This window comes from Notolepis coatsorum (assembly GCF_963971535.1).
Source record: "Notolepis coatsorum genome assembly, chromosome: 9".
NCBI lineage: Eukaryota > Metazoa > Chordata > Actinopteri > Aulopiformes > Paralepididae > Notolepis > Notolepis coatsorum.
This window is the reverse complement of record NC_140173.1, coordinates 51478650-51501065: the sequence shown is the minus strand read 5'-3', so window position 1 is coordinate 51501065 and position 22416 is coordinate 51478650. Positions and strand designations below refer to the sequence as shown.

The 22416-nt window shown below is 46.3% G+C and overlaps 1 protein-coding gene across 1 annotated transcript in view; it reads right to left on the bottom strand.

Moving 5' to 3' along the window:
- Window positions 1–22416, bottom strand: part of ptpn20 (protein tyrosine phosphatase non-receptor type 20) — a gene marked incomplete at both ends in the record, with an annotated part of 317069 nt that overhangs the window by 143479 nt on the left and 151174 nt on the right. The window contains 2 exons of the mRNA XM_084321867.1: window positions 5142–5227; window positions 17978–18071. Coding sequence (XP_084177993.1) covers window positions 5142–5227; window positions 17978–18071 — 180 coding nt within the window. The remainder of the gene's footprint in view (window positions 1–5141; window positions 5228–17977; window positions 18072–22416) is intronic.

Below are 22416 nucleotides of genomic sequence, written 5' to 3'. Positions count from 1 at the left end.
TGTCATTTATCTGGTACTGGATGAGCGAGTAGTCTTATTGTATTGTCTCTTATTATGTCTTATGATGTCTCATTATGCTTATTATGTTGAAAATCAATCTCTAATTATATTTATAGTTAGTTGCTCAAGGATATTAGGGTCGCATAGCAAGAAATCAATATCAATATCAAACAATGAGGGTTCTCGTAGGATTATCATATGACGTGTATAGCTGTAAAATAACGTTAATTATGGCTCCATTCCACACCTAAATGGAACAAAACCATAATTAATGTTATTAGTTACACCTGTGTTAACCATATGGGCTTAACCCTATGATACATCAAAATGGCCGCTGTGAAAAAGGTCTATTCAATTAAATTAAATTCTGTATTACATGGAGGCAGATAAAACTAGAAGGGCAAATCTCCACAATATTTTTCTCTCTCTCATACAGAGCAAACATACCTACTTAATGAATGCAGACAGTCATTAAAGACCTTAAAGAAGACGTGTACGGCCCATGGATGGTGTGTATGTATATGTATGTATTGTGCTGTATAATGACAATACATTTGAATCGAATCTCATTTTGAAATCGCTACCTGTTGAGTGGATCACCATGGTGCAATGCAATCACCTCCGAAGCTGTCTGCCACTGTCGTGTCCATAGGCAGCGTAGCGATTTCAAAATGAGATTCGATTAAAATGTATTGTCATTATACAGCACAATACATACATATACATACACACCATCCAACCAGAGTGGATACATTAATTAAACGTAAAAAAAAAAAAACTTGAACCAAGAGTGATTTGAACTTGTGACCATAGGATCCACAGACAGCAGACGTACAAGGTGAGCTAAGTCGGATGTTAAAACTGAGTGACTAATCCATGATTTACACTTGTGCCAATTGCGTTTGTCCCTAATCTTTAGTATTGGCATTAATAAATCAGATGTCATGCTAATATGTCATGTTCTACAGTAGGACTTACTACTGTGATACCCATTAAAACAGTAATTCGAATGGAATGATTCATTTCAAAGTGCGTGTGTGCGAGGCTCGCTCTCCACGCATTATTTCTACGCCCATACGCACTGGCGTAGATAACTTACCGGGGGGGCGTAACTAGCTTACGTCAGTGGCCAATCAGAGCGCAAAACGCGAACGCGGAAGCAAACATGCGTTAGGATAAGAATAGACGCGCCCCGGCGGGCCGCGGGGGAGAATGTTGATGTGTTTGTTGGCGTGTGTGTGTGTGTCGGCGACGCGTGTGTGTTTAACTTTCTTTCCATTGGTTTCATTTGGTTAACGTTATTGGGCGCACAAGAAAATGAAAGAAAACTGTAATAACCCTGCAGCTGTTCCAATTGTAAATGTGCCTTTCTCCTCCGTGCACTTTCACCGCTCTGAAGTCTGAACTCGGTGTGCCCGGCCACACGCGCTGTTCTCGCACGGACCTCGCGAGTGCCTGCATGTGGGTGTGTTTGCGCTGTGGACCGTATTCGTCGCATGGGTGCGCGTACCGCACCGTGACGGCCGTACCGTAAATTCGCGGGACGAATACACGTACCGTTACACCCCTAGTGTGGTAACATGGTGGTGAATCACTTCATGTACGCGGATGATTTGGCCATCCTGTCACCAAGTAATAGTGGTTTTCAAGAGCTGCTCAATATCTGTTCTGATTATGGAGTAAGGTATGACGTGAGATACAATGCTAAGAAGAGTGTCATTCTGATTTGCAGGACTAAAAGCGATAAGGATATTTATTTGTCTGGGCTGGTGCTGGCCGTCTGCTGTAGTTAAAAATATCATCACTGATCAAATGAATGATAGATCAGTCTGTCAATCTGTATGTCTAGCTAGCGCGCATTTAATTAATAAACCGGTTATTGTTATAATTCTGTCTCTGGTCCACTATTCTAAAATTGTGCATATTACTCCTCTCCTCGTTTCGTACCTAGAACTGTGCCCGTGGCGAACAGCTGTTACAAGTAGGTGACACAAGTGCTACATCCAGTCAGAGTTTCTATCCATTACAAAAGGTGCAGTGTTTCCCACAGGATTTTGTGAGACTGTGGTGGGTGAACCTCGGCCCCTCTAGGGGGGTCTGGGGGCATGCCCCCCCTGAACTTTTTTTTTGTACATTTTCAAGTTAAATGCATCAATCTGGTGCACTTTGAGAGCAAAATAAACTAGTGCTTCCCAATCCTCTCCTCGAAGCACCCCAGCCGTTCAATGTATTTATTAAATTCCACCACCAGCACACCTGATTCAACTTAACTAGCCCTTTATTAGTTGAATCAGGTGTGCTGGTGGTGGAATTGAACAAATACATGGAACGGCTGGGGTGCCTCGAGGAGAGGTTTGGGAACCACTGGACTAGAGCATACATTTGAGCCATCAAAGAAATGAAGCAAAAGTGGTTTTTTGTTTGGTTCATTATACAACTGTGGCGGGACTAATTAGACGGGCCGCCACAGTCTAGGTAATTAATGGGAAACACTGGTGTCATGCAAGGATCAATTCTGGGCCCTGTCTTGTTTACCATTTATATTAACAATATTGTCTCGTGTATGAAAGGCTGCCAAGCAGGCACGTGCACACATAGAGCCCAAGGGGTGCTTGAGCACCTGCCTTTTTGAGCCTCATAAAAAAGTGCCCTTTTTGAAAAGATTTTTTTATAATTTTTTACCGTTACGCATATAGACTGCCCTTCCAACTGAAAAATGTCAGGATATATATAAATATATATAAATGTCAGGATATATCAAAATATTAGGTAAAGAGAGAGAGATGCCCCATATTCCATTGCAGTTTGCACGGCCTCCTCAGCGTGCCTCTCCGCAGACCTATATATTTTATGCATAGCGTGGGTGGTGATGATGATGATGATAGAAACCGCTGTGGCGCATACAGTTGAATGCTATGGTATTACACTCATTGAGGGACATGAAGAAGTCAAGTCCGATGGGATTTGGGAATCTCAAATACAAATCGGGATTGGAATAAAAAATGCATTTATATGAAACAATACAGAATATACAGCACTTCTTGGGGTCTGTAGGGTAATCACTTATTCCCTCCCCCCTGAACATTTATGGAGATGTATGGGCCTTTTAAGTCAGTGATAAAAGTGTCTTCCAAGGATAAGTGAGCTCCTGCACTGATTATTATAGTTCAATATTCAATATTTGATCACCAAAACCCCCCAAAATGCATAAAAAGGGGCCCCCCCCGCCCGAAAAGGGCCCTTACGCTGCTAGACTACGCCTCCCACAGGCCGGCTGCAATGTGGACGAACCCTTGCATCACGTGTCCCCTCCGGTACTCGAGGAAGCAGCCATCGCATCTTTTCACCTGCACAGCGCGATCTCTCAGCGGCGGGGGTCTGCGTGGGAGGGACACGCCGCCCCCGTCGCTTCCTGATTCTGCTGCGCAGGCGCACCAACCGACCTGTAGGAGTCGCTGTCCACAACGTCCGATCCCCACCCATCAGCTTTCCCACCCCTAACACTGCCAATTGTGTTAGTATGAACGACCAGCCAAGCTGATAGCAATGCGGAGAGCTGGGCTCGAACCCAGCGTCTCCTGCATTGGTGGCGAGCACCTTGCCCACTACACCACCTAGCCGCCTCAGAAAAAGAGTTGTTGAAGCAGTTTTCCTTGACTGTTTTGGATTACGGAGATTAGATTTATAGTCCTTAGAGTCGATCAGCTATCAGATTTATCACCGGTGATAGTTATAATACTCACCATTGCGTCCTGTACAATAGGGTTGGATGGTCATCTTTGGTCTAAAGATGAGATTTGCACTGGCATTTGTTGCTATATAAAGCCATAATTGGAGATTGTCCAAATGACATGACTTCATTACTGGATTGGACCTGTGGACTAGGGCTGAACGATTAATCGATTTTAAATTGAAATCGCGATTTTAAATGATGCAATTAGCAAATCACAAAAAAAAAAGAATCACAAATTTAAAAATTTAAAAAAATTTAAAAAAATGTTAACCAGGAAGTCCCATTGAGATACAAGATCTCCTTTGCAAGTTGTTGTTATTGTTGTAGGAACGGTTTGGGAGAGGGAGGTAAGGGGTTTTAGATTGTGTGTTGTGAATTTTAGACTTCAGAGAGGGAGAGGAAACTACAGAAAAAAGGTAACGTTGGGTACCGGTATCGATTCCCAGGTAAAAAGAAACATTTTCAGGCTCGGTGTCCCAAACAGACCCACCGCATAGGCCAGATGCAAGCCGCTTTTTACAATAAACCTCTGGGGCTGCTTAAAAATTATTATTATTATAATCGCAAATGTAATCGCAATCGCAATATCTGTCAGAAAAATCACAATTAGATTATTTCCCAAAATCGTGCAGCCCTACTCTGGACCCAGCAGCACATCCAGGTACTTTTTTTTCGTGGCCACGCCTACTTTGGTACAGTTTCCTATTGACTGCCATTGTATTTGGCTTGTATAAAAAAAATTGCAGAACTCAAATCTTTTTAAAGGTTTAGGTTAGTGCATCATGTCAAGCAATTACTTTCCAACACTGGCCACCACTGAGCGTTCACACCATTGTGAAAAGTTAGGTTTGATCCATTTTCAGATTTGCCAATTTCCCCAGTCAGCTGCAGGATATTTCATCATTTCCCTACCTGGACAATTAATATTAATATTATGAATCTCCAAGTGACCTAAAACTAAGAGTTAATGTTTATCAATCTATAAAGTCTAAACAAACGCTGTCTAATCCCTGTTTATTTCCTGCGTTGCTTTCCCCCAAAAGAGGCGATGAAAATGGAGGCTTGGCAATGGAAATTCAGTGCAGATGACATTGCTGGTCTGATGAATATACTACATGTCTGGGGGCAGGGTTAAGCTGTGTATGACTAGTACACGGTCATTGATGTAAAACGTCAGCCTGACTTAGCTGCTCTAAATCTCCTTAGCCAAGGCTAAAATAACAACAAATACAAACAGATGCTCAACAGATCCCCGAGACAGCCACATGGCCACAGGGTGTGTGTGTGTGTGTGTGTGTGTGTGTGTGTGTGTGTGTGTGTGTGTGTGTGTGTGTGTGTGTGTGTGTGTGTGTGTGTGTGTGTGTGTGGTGCGCGTGTGTGTGTGTGCGTGTGTATGTGCACGTAGTACCTCCCCAGTCCTCTTCAGGCACTCCACGGCCTGTCTGTGAGTCACGCCCCTCAGGTTGGAACCATCAACCTCCAGCAGTCTGTCACCTGTCACATACACACATTGCATTGTCATTAGCAGCATTAACAAATAATAAGTGGTCTATGTGTGCGTGTGTCTGCGTGCACGCATGTGCATGTGTGTGTGTGCGTGCGTGTGGGTGGGTGCGTGTGTATGTTTGTATGCATGTGTGTGCATGTGTGTGTGTGTTTACATGCATGTGTGTGTGTGTTAGGGGTGTAACGGTACACAAAAACCACAGTACGGTACGCTCCTCGGTTTTGAAGTCAAGGTTCGGTACGGGTTTTCGGTACAGTAGGGGAACGTTTGGCTTTCCATGTTCCACTCAGGGGTGATGTACTGTAGTGTGCAGTAACTAATTGTACTTGTAGGGCTGTCAACAAATATTCTATATTGAAATTAATAATCGACTTAAAAAAAAATTATATTAGATTGTGAAAAAAACAGCCCCGGTGGGCGGTCGTTAGTGGTTAACATACCGTTGTATTTGTTCGGTACACTACACAGCCGTTCGGTATGGTACGGTACACACTGAAACGGTTCGGTACGGATACGTGTACCTTTACACCCCTAGTGTGTGTGTATGTGTTTGAATGAGAATGGGTGTATCAACACGTCTGAAGGCCGTTCCTGCTCACTGAAGCATAGAGCAAACAGACACAGACATGCACCATGGTTACAATGTCTAAACAACAGACATGCACCAGGAGCTTCTATCCCCAGGCCATCAGGATGCTCAATGAACAATAACAAACCATCAAATACACCCACAGCACACACATCCACACGCACACACTCACTTTAAATAAACAACTCACTGTAGCACCCACTTTACCCACTTTAGACACTAACACACTTTATATTTATTGGTAAGGAGATCTGCACATCAATCTCATACCTCAGTGCACCTCATTGCACCTCACCACCACAAGGTGGCACCACAAGCTAAGCTATACCTCACCATTTCTACACTGTACTGTATCTGCATTGTATATACTGTATGTTCTGAAGGATCAGATTAAACCGAATATATATATTTATTTATATATATATATTTAATTGTATTTGTATATCCCCTGATATCCCTTGTATATTCCTTGTACAATATACATTGAATATCCCTTCTAGTCTACTGAACATCCCATAATAGTCTCCATTCTACCATTGGACGAGACCTTGGTGCCAGGTCGCCATACCCCTCAGACCAGGTTCAATCGTACCGCTCAACATGTATGGACAAGTCCTAGTTCCGCGTAGGAATATGTCTACCGCACCACTAATGGTACTATTTGTTCATAGTGCGTATATATACTGCGCTATTAAAGTAGAGCTTCTTTTAGTCCAGTTCCTTACCCTCCAACAGAGTGACAGACGCAAAAGCCTCCCCGCGAACCACGTGTGGGCAGTAAGGCCAATTCGGCCCAGTATCGGCATTGAGACATCGTGTATATTAATATTTGAATAGTCATATTTGGCACTATATCGTCGAGTTGGACGTATTCTATTAAGCTAATAATAGTCTATTCATATGTAGTGCCTCGTGCGGTAAGAGTTCTATAGTAATCAGCACCCCATCGTTTCGGGCATCAGCTGGGCGCTTATCCAGGGTGGTTGACCCCACGTGAAGCTGCACCCGAGGAGCTCCAGGCCAAAGAGCGAGTGGACCTGTATATTGGATTATTCTACCGACGACGGCTAGCCTTCCCCGGCTTGGATTATGCTTTGAGTACTTTGATTATTCTATGGATAAAGGCCAACACTGCGGTGTGTTGGAAATACCCCCCCCGGAGAGGACGACAGGTGAGAAGACGCTCTACACGACGAGGTCGCCTCACGTCTCTCCATCGTGGACCGGAGGACGCCGGCCACAGAGAGTCCAACTGCTTTCATCTGTGGATCGAGGATCGCTGGGCACCGGGTCGCACGACTGTGGGCTCTCCCAGGATACCCTCGGCCAGACGGGATACAGCCAGACTCTACCCCCCCCCTCCAGCTGTCCTACAAGCAGTCGGAACCTTCCCCTAGTGTATCCAGCTATATAATCATTCAAGTATCATTGCTATTGTTCCCTAAATATTCCAGGTTGTATATTTGCTTCCTGCGCAATCAGAGATTGGACATTCGATATTGATCTACCTACGAATACTCATTTGCCATAAAAGTGCATACTATTTCAAATCATAAATGTAATTAAGTGATCGTTGTACATACCTTTTGCTATGTATTATTATTAAACGCAGACTTTCGACTTGGTACATTTGTGTTGGATCCGTTTCATCAGGTGGGAGTGTTTATCATAATTATTTATACCTAGTACTGGGTGGCCAGAGTCTAAAGTACAAGAGGTAGTGGTAGTAAGTATCATATCTAACAATACAGTCAGGGAATTGTACCCCTCAGTTACAATTGGTCCTTCGAGCCGGAGGGTAATCAGTGTAATATTAATATAGTGTTATTAATATTAAAATGGCCTATGATGAACACTCCACGAAACGATCCTCCTAACCAACAACGCCCGCGGCGCAAACGACAGCTCCCTCAGTACCTAGAGGCTTACGCTGTCAGTCAACAACCTAGTCTTCTACCAACAGTAAACGCGGTAAAACTAGAAAGTAAAATTATGTCTAACCCTAACGACCAGGCTACCCCGACCATAGAGGCCCCTATGGGTTCTAACGTAACTGACCCAGCTCACGGTGGGGACCAGGGGGAACCAGACATGACTTTACACCCCGCCAATACCGAAGAAGTAGTCCCCGACGAGTCCCGGGAGGAAGACAACACTACCGAGAGAGAACTCGGCACGGAAGAAGATGAGGAGAGCACCGTGGAGATAGAGCTCCAAGACTCCGCACGGAGTACCCCAAGGGACGGCTCCCCTATACAACCGTCTTCTCCCAGCGAGGCAGAGAGGACACTACAGCAGGCATTCCTCGTCAGCCTGAAAGCCTCTACTGAACGCGATAGACTCCAGGGTGAACGCGATCGATTGCAGATACAGCAACGGAGCGAAGAAGAGCACATACGCCTGGAAATAAGACGCATTCAGATGGAAGAGAATATGGCAAGAGACCGGGCCGACGCCCAGCGCGCCGCCACCGGTGCCCAGAGAGAATCGGATCTCACCAAGCGCGAAGCCGAGCGCGACAGAGCACAAGCGCAACTAATAGAACAGCTGATCAGAAGGACAACACCCCCTCCCTCCACCAGAGGCTCCAGGAACTCGTCTAGACATCACTCCAGGGCGGCATCCCCTAGCCGAGTAAGCGACCCTGAACTTGACCAACCGGTCCAAGCGAGACCCAGCCACCGGGAAGGAGCAGCATACACTGCGGAGAGGCTAAATCAGAGACTACAAGCCCTGGATGACCTAACGGAAGACGAAGAGGAAGAGGAGGAGAACCACGCCCGACGACAGCACAGTACTCTACCGGACCAGGAGGTCCAGTACAGCCCAGGCTATACCCCCGCGGAGCTGCGCTACAGACCCCCGACGCTATTCACGGGTGAGCACGACGCACGACCCGCACCGAGGAACAGCACCTGGACCAGCGGGCCATGGTACACAGCCGGTACCAGCCCACGCCAAGGAGCAGGAGGAGACTCGCCTAGGAGGCCTCTCCCCCAACGCTCGCCGATGTATCAACAATCCGCGTCATACATTGGCACACCTATGGTACCAGACTTCACCCAGGAGAACCGGGCCCAGTATACGGAGCTCCGCATGTGTCTGGAGACAATGTTGGTGGATGTCATTGATGAACGCCATAAATACGCGATACTACTGAAGCATTTAAAGGTACCCCGCGCGCACAACATAGCGCTCGCCTACGCCACTTCCACGACCCCATACACCGCAGCGCTGGTAGCGTTGGACCAGAGATATGGACGTATATGGGATTACGTGATCCAGGAGATCAGGCACATCGACCGCCTACCCCCAGCAACAGACAATCGAGCACTGGACGACCTGTCCATCAGAGTGCAGTCCCTAGTAGGGATGCTGGGAGCGCAGAGGGAAAAGGGTAGGCATGAACTATACGCCAACTCAAATGTAGAGAGGATCTTGGAGAAGCTACCGCCCGCCCGACAGGAGCGCTTTAGGCGGCAGAGAGACCACCGAGACCCTAATGGCCCCGAACCGAACCTCCTCGATCTAGCCGACTTCCTGGCGAGAGAAGTCAGCAGCTTACGGCTAGATACATTCGGACGGAGCACCCCTGGCTCCAGAGAAGGAACCAGGAGACTAAATGATGGAAGAAGATCGGTGACTGTCATGCACCAATCGGAGTCAGTGCCAAGCAGTAGGAGCCACAGTACCCCCTCAAGAAAGGAGAAGTGGAAGATAGTGTGCCCCTACTGTGAGAAAGAACACTGGCTGTCACAATGTGACTCATTCCCCAAGATGAATGCGGAGGAAGCGAGTCAATGGATAAAGTCCAACAGACGCTGTTTTCGCTGTGCGCGATCACACATGGCAGCCGAATGCCGCTTAAAGAAAAGGTGCAGTCGGTGCGATGGAGCCCATCTGGACATACTCCACGACAGTAACAGACGGCGGCCTCCACCCGCACCATCAAGCAGCAAAGCAAGCGTCATGTACATCGACCCCGCCAGCAGCAGCGGAGCCAGAGTGCTCTTAAAGGTAGTCCGTGTGACATTGAGCTACCAGAATAAAGTCATGGACACTTACGCCGTCCTTGATGACGGGTCAGAGAAGACCCTTCTGCTCGCGTCCGCTGCGGCCCAGCTAGGGCTGCGGGGGAGCGAAAACCAAATGACAATTCGGACAATAAGAAGAGATTTGAAAACGATAAAGGGCGAGAATGTCTCATTCTCTATCGCAGCAAGCGGCCAGCCCGAGCAACGGTACAGGATTACAGACGCTTTCACCAGCCAAGAAATAGGACTGTCGCGGTACACATACCCCGTAGCCAAGCTGATGGAGAAATATGTACATCTACGCAAGCTACCGATCCCACTCATAGACGGTGCTACCCCGACACTGTTGATAGGCTCCGACCATGCAGACCTCATTGTCCCGATAGACCGGGTTCATACCGGACCCAGAGGCTGTCCTGCAGCAGTCGAGACCCGCCTAGGATGGACTCTCCAAGGCCCACTCACCAAATCTCTCAACCGAACCACAGCCACTAGCTGTCTCCACTCCCGAGTCACAGAGGGAGACACCGCACTCCTGCAGCATGTAGAGAGGCTATGGACCTTAGAACAAATGCCCTTTAAGAACGAAAAGAAAGACATTCGCTCTAAAGACGACATCTACGCCATTAACCTCCTCGAGACGGGAACAAAGAGAGTCCCAGTCAGCGGCGTGTTGAGATACGCCACGCCACTCCTGCGGCGGGAAGGGATGCCTACCTTTCACGCAAAGAAAGACGCCACAGAGCGGTACCTACTAAACACAGAGCGGCGCTTAGCCAAGGACCCCGCCCAAGAAAGTGTATACCGCGCTGAGATTGAGAAGCTCATCACAGCGGGACACGTCACAAAGATTGACATTAAAGAGGCCGACCAGACGACTGAATCGTGGTACGTGCCCCACCACAAGGTTCATCACAACGGCAAAGACCGCATCGTGTTTAACTGCAGCTACCAGATCGGATCCCAAAATCTGAATAAAGAGCTATTGCCCGGTCCTACACTCGGCCCCTCCCTACTAGGCGTACTACTCCGCTTCCGCCAGGACAAGGTGGCTATCAGCGGGGATATCAAAGGGATGTTCCTGCAGGTGAGATTAGTAGAGGAGGACAAGCCCCTGTTGCGGTTCCTATGGAGAGAGAGGCCAGGAGATGAGCACCCAGCCATCTACCAATGGGAAGTCCTCCCTTTCGGAACTACATGCAGCCCATGCTGTGCTACATTTGCACTACAGAGACATGTCGCAGAGGACCCAGCAGCGGACGAAGAGGTCCGACACAGTGTGAAGAACAGCTTCTACGTAGATAACTGTCTACAAAGCGTTTCGACCCAGGAAGAAGCCGAGGCTCTCCTACATAAACTCCGCGCCTCTCTGATCAAAGGCGGCTTTGATCTCAGGCAGTGGGCCAGCAGCGATCCGCACGTACTGCGCAGCCTCTCCTCCGAGGACAAGGCAGCGAGCAGCGAGACCTGGATGGCCACAATCCCAGGAGAAGCCCAAGAGATGACACTAGGACTAGTGTGGCGCTTCAAAACAGATTCGCTCCACTATAGACACAAACCCCTGACCACGGAGCAGGGAAGGTCGACGGCAATACCGACCACCAGACGGAGTGTGTACAGAACACTCGCCCGACAATATGACCCGTTAGGATGTATACTACCGTACACCACCAGGGCAAAGATGATTGTACGAGCATTGTGGGACAAGGACCAGGGCTGGGACGACCCCATTCCCGCAATATATGTATTGTATATAATACGACCCCAATATACGCCGAAGCTACTTCCCACCCACGGTGAGGCCAGAGACATGTAAAATGGATATACACGTCTTCAGTGACGCCTCCGAGGTCGCCTACGGATCAGTAGCCTACTTGCGGGCCCAAGAAGAGGGGGGAGAGATCTACACAGCATTCATCCTCGCCCGCTCGAGAATAGCCCCACGCAAGCAACAGTCTATCCCACGTCTAGAGCTCTGCGCAGCCCTCGCAGGAGCTCATCTAGCCACGCTCATCCAACGTGAGCTCACCATTCCGGTGCATAGAACAATCCTGTGGTCAGATTCCACGACAGTACTCGCCTGGATCAAATCGGATTCATGCAAATACAAAGTCTTCGTGGGAGTCAGAGTCACTGAGATTCAAGAGTTAACCGGAGAAGCAAACTGGCGCTATGTTGATACAAAACACAACCCAGCTGACGTCATCACCCGGGGAATGTCCCTAGATGACTTAACCCGTCATAACATCTACAGTGACGGACCAGCATTCCTCAAGCTCCCGGAAGGAGATTGGCCCACGCCCACCCCGAGGGAAGCAAGTGACCAGGAGGCTGAGAATAAGAAACCCATGTTCTGTGGATTGAGCACTGTTGTCTCCGCAGACCCCAACATAGACGATTGCATTACCATAGAGAGTGCGCAGCAACGGACATTCCTGCGGCACCACCCAGAGATTAAGTCCCCCGCTGATATGTCAGCAGCTGACTACGAGGAAGCAGAACTGCTTCTACTGCAACGAGCCCAGAGAGACTCGTTCCCCGATGAACTAGACTGTCTACAGGGAGGAAAGCCCGTCCCATCAGACAGCAGATTGATTCATCTGGCCCCCGAGAGTGACACACATACCCTCATCAGAGTGGGTGGTCGCCTGCGGAGAGCCCCCAATTTACCGGATGACATTAAGTACCCGATCGTATTGAACAGCCGACACAAGGTCACAGAGCTGATTATAAAGAAATACGACGAGGATGTACACCACGCAGGAGCAGAGAGAGTCTTCGCGGAAATCAGACGTCGTTACTGGATACTTCAAGGAAGAGAGGCGGTGCGACGCTTCCAGCGAACCTGTCTAGACTGCCGAAAGTGGCGCGCGCAGCCCAGCATACCACGGATGGCTGACCTACCTCCATGTCGCCTCCGACTCTGCGACAAGCCATTCCACTCAACAGGCATGGACTGTTTTGGCCCGCTGCACATAAAGAAAGGAAGAGGCACCGAGAAGCGGTGGGGTATTGTATTCAAATGCATGACCACCAGAGCGATACATATCGAGCTCCTTCCGACCATGAGCGCAGACTCATTCCTTATGGCCTTCCGAAGATTCACATCACGGAAAGGAAAACCGTCTACATTATTGTCCGATCACGGGACAAACTTCAAAGGCGGAGAAAGAGAGCTGAGGGAGAGCTTCCAAGCTATGGGCCCAGAACTTAAGACCCACCTCGCTCCAGCCCAGATTGACTTCCAATTCAACCCCCCAAACGCACCCCACTTCGGTGGAACTTGGGAACGAGAAGTACGTTCTATAAAGACAGCCCTGTACGCAGTACTTGGGGCCCAGACTGTGGCGGAAGAAGTCCTAATGACAGTCCTCACGGAGATTGAGGGAGTATTGAACTCAAAGCCCCTCGGTTACGTCTCCAGTGATGTAGCAGATGTCGACCCAGTCACCCCCAACACCCTCCTGATGGGGCGGCTAGATCCCGCGTTACCCCAGACAATGTACCGGCCTGAAGAAGCGAACGGCCGACGAATGTGGAGGTACAGCCAAGTATTAGCCGACAAGTTTTGAAGCAGTTTCCTACTGCACTACCTACCGTCTCTACAGACCCGCCAGAAGTGGGTAAAAGAGAGAGACAATTTGACAGAAGGAACAGTCGTCATGATTATTGACCAGTCACTACCCAGAACTATGTGGCCGGCTGGCCGCGTAAGCAAAGTGATCACCGGTGCCGATGGCAAGGTCCGAGCAGCTGAAGTACTCGTCCAGGGGCGCATTTACACCCGTCCTGTGGCGAGGCTCATAGAACTGCCCCGACTCCCAGACACAATCGATGATGACCATGACCCTATGACTTTGTGAGTTGACTGACCCTTACAGCGAACCCTTGAGTGGTAGACAGTGCGGTTAATCTGTCTCTGCTTAACTAATTGGGTTGGGACCAATTAGGGGGCGGCTGTTCTGAAGGATCAGATTAAACCGAATATATATATTTATTTATATATATATATTTAATTGTATTTGTATATCCCCTGATATCCCTTGTATATTCCTTGTACAATATACATTGAATATCCCTTCTAGTCTACTGAACATCCCATAATAGTCTCCATTCTACCATTGGACGAGACCTTGGTGCCAGGTCGCCATACCCCTCAGACCAGGTTCAATCGTACCGCTCAACATGTATGGACAAGTCCTAGTTCCGCGTAGGAATATGTCTACCGCACCACTAATGGTACTATTTGTTCATAGTGCGTATATATACTGCGCTATTAAAGTAGAGCTTCTTTTAGTCCAGTTCCTTACCCTCCAACAGAGTGACAGACGCAAAAGCCTCCCCGGCCAATTCGGCCCAGTATCGGCATTGAGACATCGTGTATATTAATATTTGAATAGTCATATTTGGCACTATATCGTCGAGTTGGACGTATTCTATTAAGCTAATAATAGTCTATTCATATGTAGTGCCTCGTGCGGTAAGAGTTCTATAGTAATCAGCACCCCATCGTTTCGGGCATCAGCTGGACGCTTATCCAGGGTGGTTGACCCCACGTGAAGCTGCACCCGAGGAGCTCCAAGCCAAAGAGCGAGTGGACCTGTATATTGGATTATTCTACCGACGACGGCTAGCCTTCCCCGGCTTGGATTATGCTTTGAGTACTTTGATTATTCTATGGATAAAGGCCAACACTGCGGTGTGTTGGAAATACCCCCCCCGGAGAGGACGACAGGTGAGAAGACGCTCTACACGACGAGGTCGCCTCACGTCTCTCCATCGTGGACCGGAGGACGCCGGCCACAGAGAGTCCAACTGCTTTCATCTGTGGATCGAGGATCGCTGGGCACCGGGTCGCACGACTGTGGGCTCTCCCAGGATACCCTCGGCCAGACGGGATACAGCCAGACTCTACCCCCCCCCCTCCAGCTGTCCTACAAGCAGTCGGAACCTTCCCCTAGTGTATCCAGCTATATAATCATTCAAGTATCATTGCTATTGTTCCCTAAATATTCCAGGTTGTATATTTGCTTCCTGCGCAATCAGAGATTGGACATTCGATATTGATCTACCTACGAATACTCATTTGCCATAAAAGTGCATACTATTTCAAATCATAAATGTAATTAAGTGATCGTTGTACATACCTTTTGCTATGTATTATTATTAAACGCAGACTTTCGACTTGGTACATTTGTGTTGGATCCGTTTCATCAGGTGGGAGTGTTTATCATAATTATTTATACCTAGTACTGGGTGGCCAGAGTCTAAAGTACAAGAGGTAGTGGTAGTAAGTATCATATCTAACAATACAGTCAGGGAATTGTACCCCTCAGTTACACTGTACATATACTGTATATATGTATATTGAACATTTTTGTTTTGTTTACACTTGTTTACGTACTTGACTTTCTATTTTATACTTATATTATACTTATTATACTATCTTTTTATTTTATCTAGCACACTCTCAGGAGCAAAAGAAACTTGAAAAACTTGGTTACAATGTCAACAACAGACATGCACCATGGTTACAGTGTGTAAACAACAGACATGTACCATGGTTACAGTGTGTAAACAACAGACATGCACCATGGTTACAGTGTGTAAACAACAGACATGCACCATGGTTACAATGTCTAAACAACATACCATCCTTACTATCTATAGACCACGGCCAAGATAAGGGAAACCAACATGATGGGTATTAAAGGACCATACCAGTCTAATGGCCTATTATTAGAGATTGCCCCCGTCTTTAACCATTTCACTACCACACTACAGAAGGTTAACCCTTGGGGCGGCTGGGTGGCGCAGCGGACATTGCGCTCGTCACCAACGCAAGAGACACCGGGCTCGACTCCGGCTGTTGGCGTTGCCTCCGGCTTGGACCGGCCGTCATACTAACTCAATTGGCAGAGTTAGCGGGTGGAAATCGATGGGTGGTAATCTGGACGTTGTGGACAGCAACTCCTACAGGTCGGTTGGGGGACGCCTGCACAGCAGAGACAGGAAAATGGCGGGGGTAGTGTGAGCCTCCCACACGTTACACCTCGCCAAATGAGAGTCCGCGCTGGCAGGTGAAAAGATGTGACAGGCTGCCTCCTTGTGTATCGGAGGGGACATGTGATGCAAGGCTTCTATCCTCCCTACAACCGACCAGTGGGGGGCATGTACGAGCAACGTTCAAGACAGGGGAGGGGAGAAAAATAGAAAAAGAGGAGAAAAAGTGGATAAAAAAAAAAGTTAACCCTTTCACTACCACACTACAGACGGTTACCGTCTGTAGTGTGGTAGTGAAAGGGTTAACCTTCTGTAGTGTGGTTGTGAACGGGTTAATCCGTTGTCGTGTGGCAGGGAAAGGGTTAACCTTATCTATTGTCGCAGTGAAAGGGTTAACCCTTGGGGAGCTCCCGTAGCTCACCGCATATCTCGGCGCTATTTCTGCGTCGGGGAAAACCGTGCTCGTCACGGATCTGGGGTACACGAGTTCGATTCCCGGACCCGCCGTATTTTCTCAGAGTGTCTTCCCCTGCTCTACATCCCATTTCAACCTGTTTCTGTCGGTCATGCTTGACCAGAAAAGCGATAAACGCTAAAAAATAAAGTTTAAAAAAAAAAAAAAGGTTAACCCTTTGGTAGTGTGGCAGTGAAAGGTGTTTGTAGGTGTATACGGTGTGTGTTGCTATCAGCTTACCTTTCTAAACGCCCGTTCATAAGATCTTATCTTATCTTAAAGTTGAATAAAAGCCCATGTCTACAGTTGTGGCCTGGTAGAGTAGATTAGGTATACTGGAGGGGCGACAGTGACTCAGGAGGTAGAGCGGTCATCTGGTAATCAAAAGGCTTCTGGTTCGATTCCAGCTCCTCCTGGCAGCGTGTCAAAGTGTGCTCGACCAAGACACTTAACTTCCTGACTGCTCCCGTTGAGCAGGTCAGCACCTTGCATGTGTAACGGAGGTACCGCGAGTATATCCACAGTCACGATGGACTTCAAGTGTTGTGAAGTGACTGTGGCACGTAGCGGTACTGCAAGTAAACTCACTCCCCCTTAAAAAAAGGCATCCAGACACATTACCAAGTAGTGAATTCACCTCTTGGTATAGTGGTCTGCGATGTCGCCCGCGGTGTGACCGACCCGGGTTCGACTCCCACTCAGGGCATGTCAAATAAGACCGGTTTCAGTGGTGCCGTGACCCGGATTTTTTTTTTTTTTTTTTAGGAATTGAATCAGGAATTGGAATATACCAGTTGGATACCATCTGATGTCAGGTAAGGAATCTATGTTATCAGTGTTAGGATAATCAGACTCGTTTTCATGAAGATATAAGCTTTTTTGTGATATGTGCTCCAGCTGTTTCACTGTAAAATCCATGAGGAAATGAAAACAGCTATTATCAGCGCGCGCCTCGAACGTGCGTGCGTGCACGTATACTATTGATCATCTAGCGTTTATTTGAAAACGATTCATAAATAGGCCGAAAAATATCAACGTTCTGGAATATTCCAGTAAAAGGCGATTATCACAGAATGGGCTGTTTTTCACCTCAAAACGGGTGCTTTTCAAAATGCTCTCAAACGGAAATGAAGCGATAAAAAACCAATCTGCCTTGACAACACTGACTGTAAAATGATTCTTTGATAAGCGATGGGCAGATTAGACACATAGCCATAATTTAAAACATAGATTAGACGATATTAACGTTAACATTGGCGCCGATGGTGGCATTCAAGCACTAAGTCGTGCGCCCCCTGGTGGCACTGAAAGTGTTAAAAGAAAGGCATCCAGACACATTACCAAGTAGTGAATTCACCTCTTGGTATAGTGGTCTGCGATGTCGCCCGCGGTGTGCCCGACCCGGGTTCGACTCCCACTCAGAGCATGTCAAATAAGACCGGTTTCACATGGTCGCCTCCACCGTGTGAATGTGTGAGTAAATGGGTGAATGTGAGGCAGACGTTTTAAAGCGCTTTGGATAAAAGCTGCTACTGTATATAAATGCAGTCCATTTACCATTACTTGTTGAGGCAGGAATAATCTCCAAATGATGAGACACAGAAAGAAATCCCCACCATTTGGCTTGTAGACACTTAGTCCCTGCTGAGATGCTTACCGATCTGAATGTGGCCGTCCAGCTCTGCAGCACCCCCTGGCACCAGACTCTTGATATAGATGCCTCCATAACGCACATTGGTGTTTATTCCTCCCTGTGTAAACGATAGATCAGAGAGAGACAATTGAACCCTTGCACTGAAGAACCATATATGTCAGTTTTTCTTTAAATCTTTTGGACAGCCCATTGTATTTGCAGTTTTAAAAATCAATCCAAATTGTGAGTGTGAATGTGATATATCACCAGAAAGTACTTGGCTTCTACTATCTTTAACTATGAATGAACACAAGACCTATATAGTTTGTCAGTCTGAGGTACTTCATGTTTGTGTATCAATGATATGAACGATTGTCTGTATAATAAGGCTGAGCCCAAACATTCAAACCTTTGTTTGTTACGTTGGCATTCAAATCTTAATTAATGGGTTCGAACCGCCGCTTTAAATTTTTTTAATTTATTTTACACGAAAAATATATATCAGAATGTGATATATATCAGAGTATCACAGTACTATGTTGTGTTTACAATCATTCGAAAGTCACGCGCGAACACAGGTCACAACACCACAGTTTAGTCGGGATGAGGAGGGGTCACCATCATACATTATCAGGAAATTAATCAATCATGCAAAAAAGAGTTGAGTGACTCACAGGCTCACCCGTCTTATTTCATAATACAACGTTTCCGAATGTTATGCACGTTAATTAAGCTATGCAGAGCGCAGCCCTTTAGCTTGCTAAGGTTTAGATAGCAGGAGCCGTCGACCAACAAAGATGTTGTTTCAACAAATGTATTCAGAAAATGGATTATCATCCAAACGTTATTGAAGCCTCCCATGACCAGCAAGTACTGTAGGTACTACTACTCTTAATAACCGCAGCAATGTGCGCTATGTGCCTAAAGTCAAGACTTGACAGTACTGAACCAGAAAAAGTATTTATGAGCAAATCTTTTGCATGATTAAAAAACGATGGTTCGAAACGTCTGTTTGAAAAACCCTGGCGAATGTTCGACTCCCAAAAACAGGCTTGGGGACAGCTCTACAGTATAAATGCATGTACCAACTTTTAAAATAACTACCTTGCATTAACTAACTTTTTCAATCACATACATATGCGTATATTATACAGTATAATGTATGTGAAAGCTGCACTGCTTATACTGTATGTCTCAGACACGTCTCCGTTTGGGGACTTAAAATCAAGCTTATCTTATCTGTCCTCAAACTGCTAACTCCTCCCACTCCAGCCACTGTGTTAGTGTGAAGATTCCTGTGGGCGGATCTAAACTCGCTACCCCCCCCCCCCCCCCCTTCAGATCCCTTAACAAGGATCAGTATGATGACATCACACACTACACTAGCCAATGATGTCACTGCAATGATGTTCTCTGTATCAGCGTGGTGTGTCCATCTCGTGTGGGACTCAAGGTCTGTCCTATTTACCACAACAACCCAAGAAGCACTATTACTATAAGGAGACGTTAAGCAGCGTCACTGATAAGTGAACGCTTCCGCGGGGGATCAGCTTAACGCAATGAGCAGTGCCCTGTTGAGTTAGCCGGATAATTTTCAGGATAACTTGACTTAAGCCAGATCTTTCGGTTCCCCGACGCGTGATTGTCTAAATCACTATGGCAACAGATTGCAGAATGGGGTACAATACAGTACGGCTCAATACACACAATTGTTAAGGGGATGCAGACCCAGAGAAAGACTTTTGTCTTGTTTACATCAGGGTCCCCCATTTTCAATTCATGACATTTATGACATACACAACATACAGATATACAGATATATATCATGACATTTATGACATACATGACATACAGATATACAGTACTGTTACATTTGTGACATACAAGATATGCAAATATACAGTACTGTTAAACAGAGATCCTAACAGAAAATATATATACGAGGGGGAGGAAACTGTACATTGGGAGGGGGTGGGTGGGTGGGAGGGGGTGTTTGGACATTTACGGGGGCCAGTTTCGAATTGCAGCCTCCCGTAGGTGCTCTTTGATCCCATTATACCATTCTGAATAATGTTTTCGCGAGATGATTTCCAGAATGTATTGATTTCATAGAATGTGTGAAATAGGCCTATAATTAAAAACAATTAAAATACATTAAAGAAATGTTTTTGAAATGTAAAATAATAGACCTAAAATGCTGATAATAAATCATATTCAGCCTATGGATTTCCTACATACTGCACAACACCTGTTTGAGCTGCGGGATGAGGCACGCTTGTTTCTGATGGAGAATGCGTCCCAGCTCGCTTCCCACCTCCGATGCCGACTAGATATCAATTGAGGGGGAATACGCACAGCTATACCTACCTATTAGAAAAAACATTATCTGCACTGACTTATATAAAAAATAAGTACAGATCATGTCTGAATGAATGTGGAGGATGATCTCCGAGTCGCTGTCTCCAAAATTAAACCCAGACTGGACATATGCCCATCCATCTCATTAGGTGAGTTGAACATTATAGCCTTCTAAATGAAACACGCTATATGTATTCATTTTATGGTTGTTTGATTATTGTGTTATTTTGTGTAGTTATTGTGCGTGTTAAAAGCCTCCAATGCATATGTGTGCGTGTGATCGTTTGCATGTTTCAACCACCTCTATATAATAGTGGGGGTCGCGGCTCTCTGACACCGTTATTTCGGGGGGTCGCGGCCTGAAAACTTTAGGAACGATGTATTTATTATATTACATGATACCTAAGCGCATACAGTACAGATATCCTCATAAGTATCTATTAATTCGTATCAATTAGATATACTCTTTGGGCTTGTTTTTGTATACTTATTCTGAAAGAGTTGAAATTATTATTTTCGCTAGCAAGATCTCATTCGATTATTCATTCCATTAAGCCTACTGCCAGCAGGCACATTTAAATAAATATAATCTGATTGATTGGGGTAATGAGGGACTTAACATTTGCCTATAGATTATGCATTTAACTTGTCGGTGAGGCTATTGAGCCGTACTGTATTGTACCCATTCTGCAATCTTTTAATAAAGTTTTAAATCAATCAATCAATCAATGCCGTTAGAAAATCAGGATTTCTGCGATCGACACCTGCTGTCTTTTCAGGTGAGGCGGCCGCACGCAATTATCCTGAGTATCAAGTCTGGTTCGAATGAACGGGACTGAATCAGCGTTCGAGGAACAGGGAAAGCCTGGATTCAAACATCTGGTTAATTGAATCTGGATAATGGGACTTTTGATCGACTTAGTTGAACCAGGTACGGGGAATAGGGCCCAGGATCATTCAACATGGCAGGTCAACATTAGGATCATCCAACATGGCAGGTCAACATTAGGATCATCCAACATGGGAGGTCAACATTAGGATCATCCAACATGGGAGGTCAACATTAAGATCATCCAACATGGGAGGTCAACATTAGAATATACAGTAGCAGGATCATCCAACATGGCAGGTCAACATTAGGATCATCCAACATGGCAGGTCAACATTAGGATCATCCAACATGGCAGGTCAACATTAGGATCATCCAACATGGCAGGTCAACATTAGGATCATCCAACATGGCAGGTCAACATTAGGATCATTCAACATGGCAGGTCAACATTAGGATCATCCAACATGGGAGGTCAACATTAGGATCATCCAACATGGGAGGTCAACATTAAGATCATCCAACATGGGAGGTCAACATTAGAATATACAGTAGCAGGATCATCCAACATGGGAGGTCAACATTAGGATCATCCAACATGGCAGGTCAACATTAGGATCATCCAACATGGCAGGTCAACATTAGGATCATCCAACATGGCAGGTCAACATTAGGATCATCCAACATGGCAGGTCAACATTAGGATCATCCAACATGGCAGGTCAACATTAGGATCATTCAACATGGCAGGTCAACATTAGGATCATTCAACATGTCAGGTCAACATTAGGATCATCCAACATGGCAGGTCAACATTAGGATCATCCAACATGGCAGGTCAACATTAGGATCATCCAACATGGCAGGTCAACATTAGGATCATTCAACATGGCAGGTCAACATTAGGATCATCCAACATGGCAGGTCAACATTAGGATCATCCAACATGGCAGGTCAACATTAGGATCATCCAACATGGCAGGTCAACATTAGGATCATCCAACATGGCAGGTCAACATTAGGATCATCCAACATGGCAGGTCAACATTAGGATCATCCAACATGGCAGGTCAACATTAGGATCATTCAACATGGCAGATCAACATTAGGATCATCCAACATGGCAGGTCAACATTAGGAAAAAATAAATAACGCACATCCTCCGTTCCTTGGTGCTGAGCCAAACTGTAAAAACAGTAGTACAGGAACAAAGTGGGGCTTGCAACTCACTTTTGATGCTCAAGTCCAAGGTGTTTAATTGTGACCAAAAATAGCA